Here is an 18270-nt window from a genome sequence, read left to right on the forward strand (position 1 = left end):
TCAGGATTACCATTAAGTAGATGGATTTAGGACATTTTCACACACCTTTTTAGTTTATTGACACAGTTGGAATGAACTTTAGAAATGAGTCAGTACAGTCAGACCATCGAAGACCATAAAAATGGTGTTGTACTTTACCTGTTCAGCAAAATGTTCAACATTTGTCCAAATGTTGTTACTCTTTCGGCTTTTCCCATCAGGGGTCGCCACAGCAAACGAGTTGCATGGTAAACTTGGCAATGTTTTACGCTGGATGCCCTTCCTGATGCAACCCTCTCAAAGCAACTGGGCTTGGGACCAGCACAGAAGTAGAGAAGGGAACAGGGAGCAGCCTGGAGTCGAACCCTGGTGTCACGGACGGAAGGCGCCGCAAACCAGCACGAGCTAAACCGGCTCCCCAACATTTGTCCAAATAAGATTGTAAATAAAAATTTTAAGACATTCATTTAAGAAAGAATCAAAAAGACCAATGTTTTAAAGGAAACTAACTTTTAGAAAGAAAAAAAACTTGAATTTGAAAACAGGAAAAGGAATCATCACCCAACTAACACCATCTTATTTATTTTAATGCTTTAAGTAAAATTGTAAAGTAAAAAAATTCCAGACAGTACTCTGTGACATATATTTCATACTTTATTAATACACTGTATCTGCCATACCACAATGAACAGAGGAACAAGAAGATTCAGGTCAACAAAGCAGGAAAACATTAAAACAACCATGTGGTTCTGTTGCAGCCTGAAGTGGTTCTGTACCCTGACTGGCCTGACATAAGATTTGTTTACTTCTTGTGGGTTTGATGTCTTCTCTCTTCCTCCGCATTTGGATTCTCAATGTGAGACATGTAAACGTTCAGTTTTATCTGAGATCTCAGTTTGGTCCAGAAGTGTGGGATCTGCTGCATCTAAAAAAATGGCAGAGCTTCTGTTTTCTTTTACCTTGCTTGGATGATTAATCTAAAGGAAAAAATAAATAAATAGACAGTGGAGACTCCAAAACAGATAAAAATGGTGTTTGGCACCAGTAAATAATATGTAACGACGAAAGCCAGTTTAAGTTTATAAATAAGCTTCTTAGCCAAACAGGTCAGGCTACGTGACAGCGACTGAGACATGAGCCTGAAAGAACACAATGCTGGTTTGTCGTCTTGCTCTGGTGGGGAACTCCATGCTCCACAGCAGGTGTCTCTTTTATCATGCAGGGTTCCTTCTCATGCTTAGATCAGGCCTTGTGTAACGCATGCACACAATTTATTATGAAAGACATGTTTCGGCCACAGAGCCGGAACTCAAGAGGAGCCAGCCCATTTTCGACCAAGGCAAGAGGGCATTAGACTTTTCTGCACACAGGTAGTGCTGCATATTCTCTTTATGACACTCATTAGTATAAAAGAATGGATAAATATTTGATAAACATATAACAGAGTCTGCTGATACCAAAGCTACCAAAGATTCTGCGTACATTATAGATTTATCTTTAGGGCTAATCTAAACATAGAAATCTTTAAACCATGGTAGTAAAAGCACATTCAATTCATTGTATAAAATCTTCAAGGAGCTTCTGTTTTTGAAACATGTATACAAAAACACTAAAAGTTGACAATAGTTAGACATCTCTGGTCAAGCTCAACAGAACATTAAACAAGAAGAAAACCTCTTCGGATCGAAAATTCTTTCTCGGTAATTAACATTTGACAGATATATGCTAACAAAGTTTTTAATTGTAATACTAAACTTTACGTTGATACCAGACGTGTACTGCATCCTAAACCCTACGGCTCGTACAGAGTCAGAAGATAAGCATGCAACAGAGATCTGCTTTGTGCATATGGAAATAGCATCTTCATATATAAGAAAACAGAATTTTCTGACCCTACACTGCAGGCAACATCTGCTGCACAGAAAAGACCAGTGCAGCTAGGAGAGCTGACATAATTAGCTCCTGTTTCCTGACTACAAAACAACAAAACTGCCCCAGCCAAGGGGGTTTAGTCTGCAGACACCACAGCGAAACGCCACTGAGAAGAAACACATCACAAGGATTTGCAAAAGGAATGAATCCTTCCACCTCTACTTTGGCACTGATGTAATCGTGTACTACCTCTTTTCTTTTGTATAGAAATACTATATATGAGTAGCTGTTCAGAAGTAGATAAAGCCAGAGCAGAGCAGGAAAATATGTCGTGCATAAGATGAGGAACATGAGTGGGATGTGAGGAAAACCAGATCTTAAACACCGAGAGAGATAGTGACCGATACTGAGACACATTCATTAACAAGATAAAGGCTGCAGTTTGGAAATACAGAACCAAAAAAAAGTTAAAGATGCTAAAATATCAGTGCCATGTGCTTCGTTGTCTCTCTTCAGATTGTAGGTGCTGCAACATTCCTAACATTCTGCGCCTCCGTCCTCTGTTGTCTGTGTGCACATGTATTGATAGCTAGTAAACGCAACACTAGAGGATTACACGGGTCTGCTGACAGCAGGATGTCTGGATTGGAAGGATGCTGTGCCCAGTCATTTTTCTTTTTCCCCCGCTTGCCACTCCTTCCTCATACCACGCTGTGCAGGGATGGATGGATGAACTGAGGGTTGATGAAAGAGAAGCCTGCAAACTCGCTCTGGTCGATGTTAGAGATCACCAGTTGGTCTGGAGGGGTCAGCACGGGCTGGGTGCGCGTGAAAAACTTGTCGAAGTTTTCTGCCGCTTTACCACACTGAAAGAGATGACAAGAGCAAAGGGGGTTATTTTGATCTCCAAACCAAAAAGAGCTATAAAAGCTTAAAGAGTTCAAGATGAAAGGCGTTATCCTCCTGAGTTTTTTTTAATTAAAAAGCTTCCCAGCAGTCTTAGGGGGAAAAAAATGTGCGGGAAAATGTCGATGTTTAACCAGGCAGGAGCTTAAATTACATTAGGCGCAAATCCCAAACTTAAGCGAGAAGTCATCGGCGTACCTGTGACTATGAACAAAACAGTCACACATATAACATTTACAAAAAATAAACACCTCTAACTCTTCACCACCTAATCGCCAGACATTTCCTCCTGAGACATATCAGCCTCCAGGACATTACAGAATACGGGTTATAAAAATGTAAATGGACTTCCGTTTGCCTGTCTCTTATGACCAATTTATTACTGTGAATGTAATACACGACACTCATAGGTCCCTGATTGGATGCTTTCCCTTGAAGAAGGTTTTCTCTTGTGTGGAGATGAACACAACCGCCACGTTACCCTGCATTTACTGTGGTCCTTGTGTGGAAGAAAAGGGAACTCTGCTCCCACAGAGCTATTTTTAGCACTTGGTGGCAGTGCTTGTGTTGCTTCGGGGCATTGTGGGCAGTGAAGGGATGAAAGATGTGAACGGAAAAAAATGAGGCGGAGAGTGATTTTGGTTTTGCGCAAGGAGGTGTTAGCAGCACTCGAGAAAGTGACTGCGTTTCTCCCAGAAGCTTTGCTGCATTTGAACCATTTGAGTGGAGATAAATGTGACCGTAATCATCACACTGCGAACATTTGCGATGCAGAATGACACAGATCACCCTGTTTATATTCAGATGTTATGGGAAAAAACCTGTGAGAAAAGATTAAATTCTCCTTTTTGCTGACAACAAAAGAAAACAAACTCAAATCTAGCCACAGGAAACACTTTTTTGTAAAAGAAGCAAAAATATATCAGAATTTTGTCAAGTTTTTTTTCCCTTTTCTACTCCATTTATATTTGTAGAAAAAAAGAGGTGAGGATTCTAAGGAAATACCTTTACTACTGCTACTATAAGACATGAAGCAAACCAATAATATTGGGGTGCAATTGCACTTTTCAAATAGCAAAGAAAAATATGAGATTTATCATTATAATTATCTAAAATGTGTATTTGGAGAGAAGTTGAAAAAATAAATTGTAGAGTCCAAAATTTCCTTCACTACAGATTTAAAAAGGCAGTTTGTTTAAGCAGTTGAATGTCTGCAAAAACCTTTTGCATCATTGATAAAGAAAATCCCAAGCTGCAAAGCTTGACTTTTACTGAGAGCCAACAGAGGATGGTGGACATTTCTGGCTCTTGCATGCCTGCACGACAGACTCCAGACTCACCACTTTAGGTTTAAAAGGTGGCTGGATCTCCCTGTTGGCCAGCCGCTCCCAGTCGATGCGTCTGAAGAAGGCCTGCTCTCTGATGTCCCTCTCACCTTCTGGGCCACAGCCGAGACGCTTTGATGGATGTTTGGTCATTAGCTGATGACACAAGAAACAGGTTAATACCTCAAAGTGAAAAAAAAAAGAAACTTTAAGAAGGAAAAATGATTTATTTTGTCTTATTATTGATTCAAAGCGTTTTTGGTCAGCAAAAATGTGCAGATGAGCAGAAAGTTTGACTATGTGCAAAAGCACTGTCTTCTTTGTCCCAGTCTGTTTAATGGCATTGTGAGACAAACTCAATATGTAGATGATGTAAGTTGAGGAACCTTTGTGTATGACAGCTCCCTCCACCCCGTTAGTGCTGATCATAGTTTCAATAAACGTGAATTAAACACATTTTCTCCAAGTTTGGGGTCCTTTCAAATTACATAGACATCTAATTACTCAGCTACACTAAATGAACGGAACAAATGTGCATTTAGAAAAAAAAAGCTCCATCCCATTACAGCACAAAAATTTAAAACATGAAATAATTATGTACTAAATAGTGCCCTGAAATTAAAGAAATACTTTAAAAGTTCAAGTTTAATTTAAATTTTATGTGGATTATTTGAGGAGAAACTGGGAAATACTGGGAAAAATTATTAGACATTCCAAAACAAGTGTTACACTTTTTTAACAGAAAATGTTTTAAAGCTCGACTCTGATGAAATTTGTGTCTTTGGAATTTTTAACATTTTCTTTGGTATTTCTGATGCATCCATTTGTAGGCGACTAGATCCATGTACGTCTCTGTTTTCCTTGTCCGAGCTGGCATCTGGCAAAACGAGACAGGTTCTTTGATTTTTGCTAAAAACAATACATTTATAAATAAAAGACCTCTGGGAACGCTTTTACAAAAGAACACAAGATGATTGGAGTAATTCTTTCAACTCTTTCTTTCCTGATTTTTGTTTAGAGCAACTTATTTTTCAGCCTGTAACAACAATTACGTAATGCCTATCTGTACGTGGACCCAACATGTCCAAGTTTGAAGTCGTCATCGTTCCAATCAAATGCAGATTTTAGCACCTGAAGATTCTCAACAACTTGTACTCACCCCTTTGCAGATGGAAACAGCTTCTTTTGACATAGACTTTGGGTAGGACACGTTGTGCTCCATGATGGACTGGAAAAGCTCATCTTCGTCTTCTCCGTCAAACGGAGGCTGAAAAGAAGTAGAAGCAGGTCGGAAAATTGCTGTGGCAAATTGGATTCGTTCTCTTTTTTTTTTGAAAAACAGGATGCAACAATATCATCTGTGGTAAATAAATCTGACTGTAACTTACTTACTAATAATTTTTCAATCTGTTGACTGTTTAGATCCAAACACATGGTTTCGATTGTAATTTATTGTTATATTTTAAAAAGACAATAAAAAATTCCACTATTGAACATTTTGCTAGTGAACAGTTAGCTGGCATCATTTTTTATTTTTGATAGGTTTACTGAGTTTCCCAATAACAACAAATGTCAAGTTTCCCAAAATATCCATCAGTTTTTTAACATTTAATTGGCTGCTTTAATGGTAGAGCATATTTTGAAAATGTATTCTTAAAAACACCGATCGGTTTATTACTCAACCAAAACAAGAAGAAAAAAAACACTTTAAATTGATTTTTATTGTGGGCAGGTTGTTAAAGAATTAACATAATGAGGTATTTTATTTAAAAAAAAAAAGTCTGCCTTTTGATGAATTGGTTCCTGCCATAAGAAGTCGATAACAGAGCGGTTGATTATTTTTCCATCAGACTAAAATCTGGAAGTTGTTTTCGGGCAACTTACTTATATGAACCCAAACATTTAGACAACCAAATATATTAGTTTTGTTGGGTAACCTGACTGTTTAAACAGCCGAAACGATGATTGTTTAATGTTTTAAACACAAATTTGTTTCAAACTAAATTATGGGTTAAATTTTTACCTGTCCTGCCAACATCTCATACAGGAGAACTCCATATGCCCACCAATCCACAGACTTTCCATAAGGTTGGTATGCTATAATCTGAAAACCAAGAAATAAAGAAATGAAATGAAAAAACATAAAAATTACTCTTTGAAACGTTTCTTTAAATTAAAAACGCAAATTTCTAGCTATAAACTCTCGTTATTTGTTGTTTTCCCCTTCTATGTATGGTTACAACTTCAGAAGCTTAACACAAGCATCTCAGAGAAAAAAAAAGAAACATTTATCTGGAAAAAAAAAGCTCAAATCAGCCCCCATTATAACAGTCTGCTATTTCGAGCAGCTATAAGAAAGACGCTTTCTCCTACCATCCAATTTTCCATCCCGCATCTCCCGCCCACACAGTCTTCACGCAGACTCAACCGCACAGATGCAAAGAGCTAAATCACAGCTGCACTTCCTTTTAACACAAACGCAGCAATTTATAGAGTTCCCAGGTTGTGCATTAATCAGAGTTTGTGGTGCAGCTGAAGGCACCGCCACACAAGCTGCATGAACTGCTCCCTTTCAGAGCAAATTTCAATCAGGAATCCGGTTTTCTCTAAACCACAGCACTGATATAGACGTATCGCACGAGCGATAAGGGAGTCTTAATATATTTTTATCCGTGTTTTACATGAGTGTAGTTTCCTGTGGAAGAGGAGGAGGAGAAGAGCTTATCTCATCTGCCAACTCCTGACCATTGATTTCCACGTGTCAGTGCACACAGAGGCAGAGTGGGAAGAAAAACACATTTAGGAATTTATCTAATTTATCTCCAACCTACAGTAAATTATTAATACTCTGGAATCTCTCCTTATGTCCATCCTCCTTGTTAATTATTTTCTACCTTTTCCATTCTTGTGTAACAAATCAAGTTTTCTCTGTTTTGAAAGTTTCTGTCCATTAAACTATTTTTTGAATATCCCCCAATAACTAACAGTAACCTGGTGAGAATTGATTAGTCAGCAGTTCTTTTTAAACAAATTTTGTAGCACTTCCTTTAAACTTTGAACTTGTAATAGCAGCCTTTTATGAATTTATCCCATTCCATTCTCCTAATAATAAAAACTAGATTTTACAAACTCTGAGATGCAAAAAAAAGGGAAAGGATTTAGAATATTAGTGTGAATCTTCTTAAATCCAATTTTTGGGATACAAAATGCTTACCTCACCCAGGCTGTGCCAAATAGAGCTTTACCTATATATTCTGAGTGAGATAACTTCTGATCCCAGATTGTCTGTTGAATTTAACACAGACAAAAGACAGAAGCTGCAGCAGAAAAGAGTTGTAAGAAATGGAAAAAGAAAAAAAACTTAACAAAATGCTGATTTATTTTTGCTTCTTTCACAAAATAATGTTTCGACTGTAAGACTGCAAAAACTGTGCTGAAATGTGCTGTGCTAATGTGTTCTCTCCTGTCTGACTTTGAAATGGTAAGACACCACTGGTCCATTTAACTGCTGAACTAATGATTTTTCTTTATCTTAAACGTGCAAAAACAAACAATATATTTAGTTAACGAAGCAAGTCAGGTGTTAAATGTTGCCTTATGAAAACATTAGATGTGCACAGTAGTTAAAAAAAATAAGCAAAAAATATATTTTACAGCAATATATGATTATATTAGTCCTTTATGTGTAACTGAGCCGATATTTGAGTTTAGTGTGAGAGCTTTTGATTTCATAGCAGGTCATGTCTGTCTGTAGTTTATCATTTGGCCAAAAAGTATGCATTCTATGAAATGTATTACAGCACAGATTACGGTACTAAGAGTTGATTTTGAACATCTAGGGAACTTTACTTACAAGCAAGATTCTTCTAAACCACAGAAATTCTAAATAATGGTAAGAAATACCCATACTTAACATACGGCAGCAGAGAGAATTGAGGAACCATCAGCAGCTTTCTTTCCTGTTTTAGATCCAGATTACAGGCATCTCACCTCGGGGGCAATGTAATCTGGAGTGCCGCAGAAAGTGCGTGTGGTCATCCCTTCATACATGCTCTCCTTGCACATGCCAAAGTCAGCTATCTTGATGTGGCCCTCAGAGTCCAGCATCACATTGTCCAGCTTCAGGTCCCTGCAGCAGAAACCCCTTTATGAGTTTTTGGGGACAGAATTTGCTGTGTAACACTATAACCATAATGTCAGCTATTCTGCCCACTGACCCCCCCCCCCCCTTTTATTTTTCTGCAACACAAATCATGTGCGGGTTAGGAGACCATTATTCCTCTGTGCTTTTTCACCTGCATCTCTACCACTGTAATGGCCTGGCTTTTCATTTTCCTCCCACCTTTTCCATCACCCCCTCTGGCAGTCTTTTCTGTCAAAACTTGAGTCAGAATGTGACACACGGGGATGAAAATATGAAAAATGTATGTGAGCCCTCAGCTAAAGCAGAAGAGATGACAAAGGTGACCTTAGTCTTTCTTCAGTGCATCATTTGGTCCTATTTATAATGTTTTATGACTTTGTTGTTTATTTCCAAACCTATCTATGACAGCAAATGTTAAACAATCTCTTTGACTGTGAATTTTTGACTTATTTCAAAGGACATAAGATCACCAAGGATGCAATGTGGATTTGTTTAGCCTTTTTCACAGAAAAAAACTACTACATAAATACATAAAACATGATAAAAAAATGACACAAAACATCTGTTAAAAGAGAAATGCAACATGTAATTGCAAAATCACTTCAACATAAAAACTGTTTGTTGCTTTTAGCCACAAACAAGAGCCACAAAATAAAAAGGTCTTTAGGTGCTTTTTCAAGGTGAGTTTATATAGCGTAGAGGAGGAGTGATTTGAAATTTGGGAGGCATCGCTTGGAATGCCTCATACTTCAGGTTTGAAGGACAACTAATACAAATGATTTGACTATCTAAGAGCATGAGGAGGTTTTTGGAATTCTAAAAGTTCAGGGGAATAATGGCTCTAAAAGTAAGAACTACCGGTAATATGTATAAATTGACGTATAAAATGAGCTGGGAGCCAGGAAAGTGTAGCATAATGTGGAGGGATGTGTGCTCTTTTGCTGAAGTGGGACAGTAGGATGAAAAAGATCAATTACATTGCTGGTAGACATCACTTACCTGTAGATGATTCCTTTTCGGTGCAGAAAAAAAAGACCAACAGCTATCTCTGCTGCATAAAAACTGTTAAAAGAAAAAAAACAACAAATTTTTCTATTGTGTTTGTGCACACAGGTTCACAAAACTGTTTGCTGTTTGTTCCCTTTTGTCTACAATATTGCATAAAAGAAGTGTAAATTATGAAGAATTACAGCCAAATTTGAAGTTTCCCCATTTTTTTGTTTTAAAAATAAGTTTTGGCTTTTGATTTACAAATGTTTAATTTCTTTTGAGGCAAAGCTCAAGTTCCGAAGTTTGACTCTGCTTTAAAGAGTCTGCCGTCACCTCATTAGACAGAATACAGTTTGTGAACTATCCATTTCAGGAGATGAATTATATTATTCTTGTGAAAAAACATGTGATATTAACATGTAAAATCCTAATGTAGTAAGTAAATTAAGTGGAAGTTGCATGCATAAAGTAAAGGTTCCTTTAGGTCCATGCATGAGTAGATGCTCACACTGCCTGTGGCTCCTTAAACTTGCCCATTCGCTGGATATGATACATGAGGTCTCCTCCGTTAATGTACTCCATCACAAAGTAAAGCCGATCCTTGAAAAGAAAAAGGAATAATGTCATGAGAGCAGTTTAAAATGTCAGGTAGTTACAATTGGAATTATTTAAATGTGAAGGATTTAGGTTTTATTTACTTAAAAATACCTCATGTCAGAACATGGATTAAGTTAGCCTCTGCTGAGGGACGTCTAGCTTTGGTAGATTTATATTGAATTCTGTCAAATTTGTGTAGCCTTGCAGATGTTAAGGAGTAAAAGCAGAACTTTTTTAATTAACTCAAATGTTCAAGAAACATCTTTTCTGTGAAATATCTTTTGACTTTATTACCAGGTGTGTTTTACACAGGGCAGCAGCAGATGCTGTTTCAGTTTGCAATGATGCAAATGTGCTTGTGGAGAATTTTTTTTTAGTCCAAGAAGTTGCCAGAGAACATGCTAGTTCAACAAGACTGGGTTGGATTTGCCATGTTAAGGAATGTTTGCACAGCCAGGACTCTGATGAAAAAAAAAAGACGAGTTTCTGTGTTTTTGTACCAAACAGTTGAGGCTCAGTTCCCCATGTTCACAGTTCTGTGTGTACATTTTAGGGCTGTGTGGGGACACAAGTGTGCTTTGATTTAACGCTACATTAGCCATATCCACGATAAAACAGACTTTCTTCCTGTTTAGGAATCTGTGGAAAAAGAGTCATTTTATGTTTGGCATCCTATTAAGTAGATAAATTAATCCGTCATGGCAGATCTGGATCAGACATATTCCAAACAAAAAGGAAAATTTAAATAAGATTTGAATTAGAAAACCAAAATAAACCACCTTCACTGATGCTTAGTTTTGTCTATGCACAGCCCCAAACTGCTTTTGTAGTCCATAGATCCCATATCAGAGGCTTCATCTTTCAGATTAATCTCGCCTCTTTCAATTTCCTGCGCAGAGAGCTGTTGCACGAATGCAAAATAATTCAAATGTAATAAAAGTCACAGGCGCCGAGGAGATGCCTGATGAAACTGTTGTGGGAGAACAAAGTTCTCCTGTCATATAAAGTGAAATCAAGTAAAAATTAAAGGTGTGATGACAGTGAGGGCCGAGGTTTTTCCTCACCACAGTCTGAAAGCAGGAGTGCAGCTGAGTCAGGAAGGGCGGTTTGTCTCTCAGGGCCAGGACCCTTTTCTCCACCATCGTACATTCCACATCGTCATCCTGGATCACAACGTCTTTCTTCAGGATCTTGATGGCATATAGCTCCTCTGTGGACTTCATCTCTGCCAGCATTACCTGTTAAAAGTTGACACCATGTCACCACGAAACACAGCATGAAAATCAAAGCAAAGAGTGAGGGTCAGACATGCTAACCTTGCCAAAGCTGCCCTTCCCCAGCAGGGCCAGGAAGTTGAAATCACTGAGCCGGACGCGGTCCAAGTTCCCTGACGGAAAGCTGAACCGCCGGTGATCTGAGGGGGTGATCACTTTTTTCCCATGACCCAATTTGGCCTTCTGCCACGTATAACACACAGAGAATATAAAGGGCACTTAAAGCAAAGAGTATTCATTCAGACTGGATTGTGTCTACCTCTGTGTGTGCACTAAATGATTTGTTATATTAAGTGAGACCTTATGCTCATTGCATTAGTATGACACAAGCAAAAGAGTGACGGAAGCATGCATAGCACTGGTCCGAATGTTGAATGTTATTCTGCAGCTTTCAGTAAGGAAAAATAAAGATCGCAAATGTATTTTTTCTAGAAAAATTAAGGCAGCTAATAATTGAAAAGGGGTAATAACTATCTTAATATGTATTAATATTTTTAAAAGGATTTCTGATAGACCGAAATTGTTTTCAATATAATAGTCATTTAACGTTTTAAGCAATTAAAAAAATAAATATATATCTATACATACATATACACAAAAAAAACTTTAGTCTTATTATCCACTTGTTGCTATGTGATGTCAACATCTTCACAGACAGCAAAACATCGAGTGTTTTTAGGGGGTCGTCCGACCTTCAGGCCGTCTTGCTATAATGAGAAGCTCGCTGAACAAAAAGCCAATTAAAGTTTCCCGCCTGCGTTCATCATCGCTTTAGCAGTTGTCTGTTTCTGTCACACTAGGCAGAAAAAAACAGGCAGCTGATGGGGGGGCCACGAGAGCTGTTGCCAAGACAACCAGCTCTGTTCTTTTGACTCGGTGTGAAAATCCTCTCCGCCCTAACAGTTTGTCACATATTTATTAGATACGGGATAAGTGACCCCACATAAACACCTGCTTAGATCAGCTAATAGACCACTATTGCAGTAGTTAAGCAGGCATTTCAGGCAGGTTTTTATGACCCCTATTTGACCCAACTTACTGCTTTGAGTGTGGTAAAAGATTAAATTTTTAATGTCTAAAATCGAATACCCTCATAAAGATCTCTGTTAAAAATCACTTTTATAATGAAAATGTATTGGTCTAGTAAAATAACAAAAAGCATAACTTTGGTATGAATTTATTCTGTTTACGAGTCTACGAGTTTATTCTGTTGATATTTGTTTCAAAAATGAATCAGAAACTGTTTATATGTATAAATTATCATTGTAATGACTTTCAAGCGTTCAGAGATCACTTTCCTTCCCACTCATTCAAACTTTTGCAGACCTGTTATATATCCACATATTTATATACAAAAAGAATGATGTCAACATGATAAAAACACAACTCTTTTCACACCAAAGTGGTGACACAAAAACGCATTTAGACATGAACAGAGCAGCCACATTTCAGTCCTGAAAGAAACAAAACACTGCCACTGTGTGGAGAGTTCTGGCACAGACAGCAGGCACACTGAGAACCTGTGAATGTTTCCATTAAAACAGTTACTGTGAGCGGAGCCACGGTCGAATAGTCAGGAAAATTACTTCACTTAGTCTGATCATAATGGCTCACCCACAACCACCATAAAGGCTTGAGGGTAAGATGGGAGGAAGGAAAATTATAAGCCCACACAAGGAGATGTGGGTTTCAGTGAGTGAATCCCATTACTTTTTCTTCAAATGTATGTAATCTGACGAGCTGTTATCCTTGCTGAGTTTTGGGATAACTCAGGAGAAGACTATTCGACCGGACTCTGGGTGTCAGTCCATGCTTCATGCCCCCACAGCCTTCTATAGTCCACAGCAGACTAGTAGAGGACAAAGGATGAGGAGCAGGTGTGAGGAGTTTCTTGCCCAGATTTACTAACAACAACGCTGTCTGTTTGTGTGCGTTTGTCAGTGATGCAGCCTTGTAGTAAACCAGCTCAACCAGCAGAGCTGTGAACAGTGGTATAGTAATAAGAAAAGAACAAAAAAAAGGAAACAAATTGAATAAAAGGAGAATATTGGGATGGAGTTTTTTTTGTTGTTGCTGTGAGCTGTGAAAAGCCTTTGTTAGTAAATCGGATTCATTTGTAGAATCCCAGCAGAGATCCACAAACAATCCCAAACCAGAGAGTGAATTAAATGCTATGAAAGCTGGACACAAGAGGAGCAACGAGGCAGCTACCTTGAGGTAGTGGATGTTTAACTGGCAGGCCTAAAAAAAAAAGAAGAAACTCACTCGTTAGTGCAATCAAAGGTTAATCTGACTCCTAGTAGTTGGAGCATTTATACATCAAAGCACAAAAAAAGAGAAAAACACTTGCATCCCGCCCTAGTTGCCACGGCAACCACACACTCTTGGGAGGATGTTGGCGCCGTAGGAAAACCAAGGTCAGCGTTGTACAGCATGTAAACGAACATCCATTTAAAAAATGTGACTCAAGTGTGTGATCGACTCCTGATGGGAGTCAATACTCACACTTACAGTCAGAATGGAGTCATACGCAATCAAAGCTGGACTCCAGTGATGTCTCTCCCCTTTTAGGCTAATCTTCTGCACATCTTCAGTGTAGTTCTTTATTTAGTCCTCCTTTTACATTAATAAAGTTTTGCAGGGAGGATGACTTCTAAAGCTAAACCAACCAGAAGACAGAGTTGTAACAAATAGATAGATACCTCAGTATAAAAATGAAAGTCTTACAAAACAGAAAACAGAATGTTTTCATCAGAAGAAATTCCAGAACAAGGGATATTCCTGGGATTTGTTTGATCTCATTCGAATGTCTTTCATGTATTTCTATAGCTTCTACATCTTTTGATACATTTTTTTTCTAATCCAGACGCATCCACCTTGTTTTGCAGCTCACCGAGAATACATGAATACAAATCAAGGCAAGAATTTTATTTCTTTGAACTGAAACGATCTCAGCCCCGATTGTCCGCAAAAACGAAAGCGTTCATCTTGAGTTCACTCTCTGGAAAGTAGGATAAAAGGAAAAAGGCGGGAACAGGAAGGGATTACCATGACAACAGAGGGGTTTGCTTTGCTAAAACACAGTAGGCACACGTGTGCACTTTATTCTGACACTTACTTCAAACTTCTGTCGGAGCTCCAGGTTGACGTCGTCCACCTCAGGAATGGGAACATTGTAGTACTCCCCCTCCTCTTGATTGAGTAACTTGAACCTGAGTCACAGAAATGTGTAAAAATGATGTTAAAATTCATACTTACAAGTTTAATTTATCTAACTTTCTTGTCCCCCTCATGTAATATTTACGAGTCATTTAAATTAAAAGTGTTTCTTCTCTTAAAAAGCAGAACTGATCTTTTTCAATACCCCATTCTTGCCAAATTTTTAATGACACACAGTATAGATTTCTAGACTGCTGCCAGTTTATTTAAAGTTAAAGTATTCACAAATCAGTGTATAAAATGCCAATTCATAACATACAACAAAATATTTAAACTTTTATTATACTGGTATATCTACTATGTTGCTTCTGTAGCAAACTAATTGTTTGACATGAAAAAAATGCCAAGTCTCCATAGCTGGTAAGTTGAGACCATTTTTTAAAAATTCCACTACAATTTATGTCCAGCAGAGGGCACCCTGAGTCCATTAGTTAAGTCTATTAGTTGCATTAGTTAACAGTATATGTTTTTGGAAGGCTCCTTCCAGAAGATTCAAAACTGTTGCTTATCACTATAATTTGATACAGTTACTGCCAGTTTGAGCATTTGTTTTTTTAATAAAATCTATGAAATTTAAGTCTGAAGATTAAAAGGCATTTGGTCTATGCTAACTCCGCTGGACATTTTACTTAGGCTTTTTCGGGGGCCCTTATAGGACAAAGGGTGGGCAAAGTTTTTGACTCATGGGCCTCAAAGGGTTCTGTCAGTCTCGTAGTTTGCCCATCCCCATCCCTGTTTCCTGCAAGTTTGTATAACCTTTTCTGTACTACTAAAAACCCAGAAATATTTTAGTCGTATGTCTTAATCTGATTTTTCAGATTGTAAAGGATAAACTTTAGCCATGCTAACTCCAACCTTTACATTTTTTTATTTTGGTTTTCTTACACTTGTCTCGGTCTCCCAAGAATTTAAATGCATCACGTGAAAAAATAAAAATTACATGCAGCTTATCACAAAGAACAAAATATCTGACCATCCACAGTGTGGAGCTTTAATTAGCTCAGAGACACCGAAGGACATGGAGCCCATGAAGTCATTCCGGGTCGTTCTGTCCCAGTCCCACACCTCAATGGATAAACGTCTGTCCTTATCAGATGGTTTCAGCTTACTGCACAGAGACACAAAAGAAAAACAAGACAAAACCTTTAATCTTTCAAATACTTTATTTTTATTGCAATTAAAAGCTCAGAAATGTTAACTTACAAAGTGAAAGATTCATTCCAGCATGGGTTTAGGGAAGAACGAATGGTCCGGGTCTTCTGTTTGGTTTCATTCTTTGGATCTGGGATGAGTTTGAGTTTGACGTATGGGTCCGATAAACCATTGGGATCCATTGGAATCAGGTTTCTGGCTTCACCCACTAAAGGGCATGCCAAAAGATGAGACAGGAGGAGAGAATGCATTCAGAATCGGAGGCAGACTCACAGACACTGCGCACTGACTCATAGGTTATGAGGAATATGGATGGAAATCTGCAGGTTGAGTATGGGCTGGAGGAAAAGACAATGAGTCACTAAATGTCAAGCAATGGTCCCAAAACAAAATAATGTAATCATAGTGATGTATACAAGGAGTGAAAACCAAATGCACTTCTCTAGTACTCATCTTAGTACTCAGTCGGCTCTTTATTCTCTGATTGTTTTCTCCAATCATCAACCTTTCAAGGCAGACTTTTATTTTTTCCAGATAAATTGATTGTTGGGGTTTATGGTACGACATTTTATTACATTTCTGTAAGGAATTTTACCCCCCTCATGCTGTTTGGTGTTGATTTTCAGTGTAGCATATAATCCGGTGGACAACTTAATCTAAATAGACAGTAAATTTGTGATGGGGGTTAAGGCCTTCCTTGGGGTGTCATTACTTGATCTCTTGTTCAGTTAATTACAGCATATGTTTTGATAAAGTCTATGACAGTAGGAAAACCAGCCATGACTCCACAATCTATACTGCACAAGAGCGCCCCCATGTTCCAGTGACAGGAACAAAGGACACAGTCATGGTGCCCCTGACCTGGACAGAGATCACTCACTCTGCATGTGTAGGGCCAAACCTGGCTCCACATTGAAGAAGAGGCCAATTTGATGTCTGTTATCAGTCGACAAAATTAAGAGTATCAACAATATTCAAGTTACTCAAATGTTTTTGACAAATTGAGCTGAACAACTGAGGCACTAAAGCATATTACCTACACACTCAATAGATAACATACCAAATTTCAACAACTACCTGTGCTTAATGACACTGAGCAACTACATTTTTCTGATTTGACTATAAATTGTAATTGTACGAAGTGTCAGATATTTTTTATATTTTTAATTATGTACTTTTAGTTTTGCACTTCCTCCTTGAGAAGTTGGGAGGATTTTCGGCTTTAGTAGAGTCCTTCTAGGTCACATAAGCATGCCAGGCTGCATGTGTGGAATAATTATGATTTTTTTATATCAATCTACGGAGCTTTATCAAATCAAATCAGGGGCCACATATGCTGATAACAGGAGCTGTGAAATGAGGCATGCTGTCAGAATTCAGACAAGCTGAAGTGTGAAACAACACCAACAGGGCTTCAACACTGGTGGGTGTCAGGGCTACTGCATACGTAAACCAGGAAAAATAAAACTACCTTTAAAAGTCTGCACTTTAGAAGAAAACAAAAATTTCTAGTAAAGGTGTACTGTAGAAAAGCGGACTATTTTCTTTGAGAGTCAGTGGATGTCCACCTCCGCCAAGCGAGGAGAGCAGATGATGTGAGTTGACATGTCCCTGTGAGATAACTGACAAATGGAGAAAGACGAGTGCTGACATAGCAACAGGAGTGAAAGGACGACTAGTGTGTAGGCCACCTTCACCATGGAGACATCTCCTCCAAGCGGTGATTCCCTCATTTCAAGAAGACTTGTCATCAGGCCCCTCTTCACGCTCTACACTAAATTTGCAGGAATGCCAAGAAGTGCAAGAGAAGAAGGTAATTCTCTTACAACCAGGTGTAAGCACCAAAGCACAGAGACCACAACTATCTTCTGTGTTTATCAGATCCAAACTACCCACTCTTTGTGTTTAAATGTCAGCAGACACAGCGCATGGCAAATGAGCTTTTAGACTGACACACAAGACATTTTCCACTAAGTTAAGTGCTGGAGAAGACAAATTGCCATATAACAGTAGACTGTAATATTTGTAAATAAAAATCCTGTTCACTAAAAAAAATTGACCAGATTAAATTTTCTTCCATTTTTATGTTAATTCTGCAGTTTTAAGATTTTACGTTAAAAAGTTATTTTAACTACGTTTTTATTGTAACATGTATCGTAACGTTTCTTATTTTTTACATTTTTTATTAAGTAATTTTTAAAATAAAATATGTCCAAATGGAAGTTCGTCTAGTTACATTGCTCAGCTTGGAATAGTTACTATAGCTTCCTAACTGGCTGAACTCTGAAGTCATTAATTTCAAAATCTTTTGTTAAATTAATGACTTCAGAGTTAAGCCAGTTAGGTGTAAAAGCTTATAAAGTTATGTGAACCTGTACACTGTTTTATTTTCTACATGAATTAATATAATAAAATTGACGTAATTTGTCAAAAGCAAATGGAGATAAATTTACATTTTTCTCCACACATTTACCAGTTTCAACCAGCAGAGTGCAGTGTAGTTTTCTCTGTGTCAACAAGCAGAGGTTTTTTTTTGTTCAATGTTCCTGACTGTGTTGATTTAACCTCAAAGGTGGCTCCTTAGATACTCACAGTTTTCATCAATGTTTATTTCTTTTCTTCTCAAAACACACACACATATGTAATAAAGAATAAAGACCATCCCACGTTCTAATCGGAAGCCTTGTCTCTGCTGGTTCTGGGCATCGTTTTCGGGCATTAGTCACTGCCATAGCAACGCTGACACCAAACAACGCCAAAGAAAACTTCAACAACCATTAAAGAGGTATATGACAGGGAAGCCCTCACACAA

General features: G+C 38.0%; 1 protein-coding gene across 2 annotated transcripts in view; it reads right to left on the minus strand.

Annotated features, from left to right (window-relative positions):
* Nucleotides 1-611: 611 nt before the first annotated feature.
* LOC101159746 (protein kinase C alpha type) overlaps nucleotides 612-18270 on the minus strand; it is a 111348-nt gene continuing 93689 nt past the window's right edge. The window contains exons 6-18 of one of the 2 annotated variants that reach the window (XM_011478214.3): nucleotides 15510-15666; nucleotides 15280-15414; nucleotides 14206-14299; nucleotides 13299-13328; nucleotides 11130-11270; nucleotides 10878-11051; nucleotides 9725-9816; nucleotides 9226-9288; nucleotides 8073-8211; nucleotides 6106-6186; nucleotides 5242-5349; nucleotides 4098-4238; nucleotides 612-2717 (exon numbers count right to left, since the gene is read on the minus strand). In XM_011478214.3, the coding sequence (XP_011476516.1) occupies nucleotides 2553-2717; nucleotides 4098-4238; nucleotides 5242-5349; nucleotides 6106-6186; nucleotides 8073-8211; nucleotides 9226-9288; nucleotides 9725-9816; nucleotides 10878-11051; nucleotides 11130-11270; nucleotides 13299-13328; nucleotides 14206-14299; nucleotides 15280-15414; nucleotides 15510-15666 (1520 nt within the window). In that variant the 3' untranslated portion in view covers nucleotides 612-2552. The remainder of the gene's footprint in view (nucleotides 2718-4097; nucleotides 4239-5241; nucleotides 5350-6105; nucleotides 6187-8072; nucleotides 8212-9225; nucleotides 9289-9724; nucleotides 9817-10877; nucleotides 11052-11129; nucleotides 11271-13298; nucleotides 13329-14205; nucleotides 14300-15279; nucleotides 15415-15509; nucleotides 15667-18270) is intronic. The other variant, XM_004071449.4, reaches the window with a different exon arrangement.

Source organism: Oryzias latipes, chromosome 8 (assembly GCF_002234675.1).
Source record: "Oryzias latipes chromosome 8, ASM223467v1".
In the NCBI taxonomy this organism is placed as follows: domain Eukaryota; kingdom Metazoa; phylum Chordata; class Actinopteri; order Beloniformes; family Adrianichthyidae; genus Oryzias; species Oryzias latipes.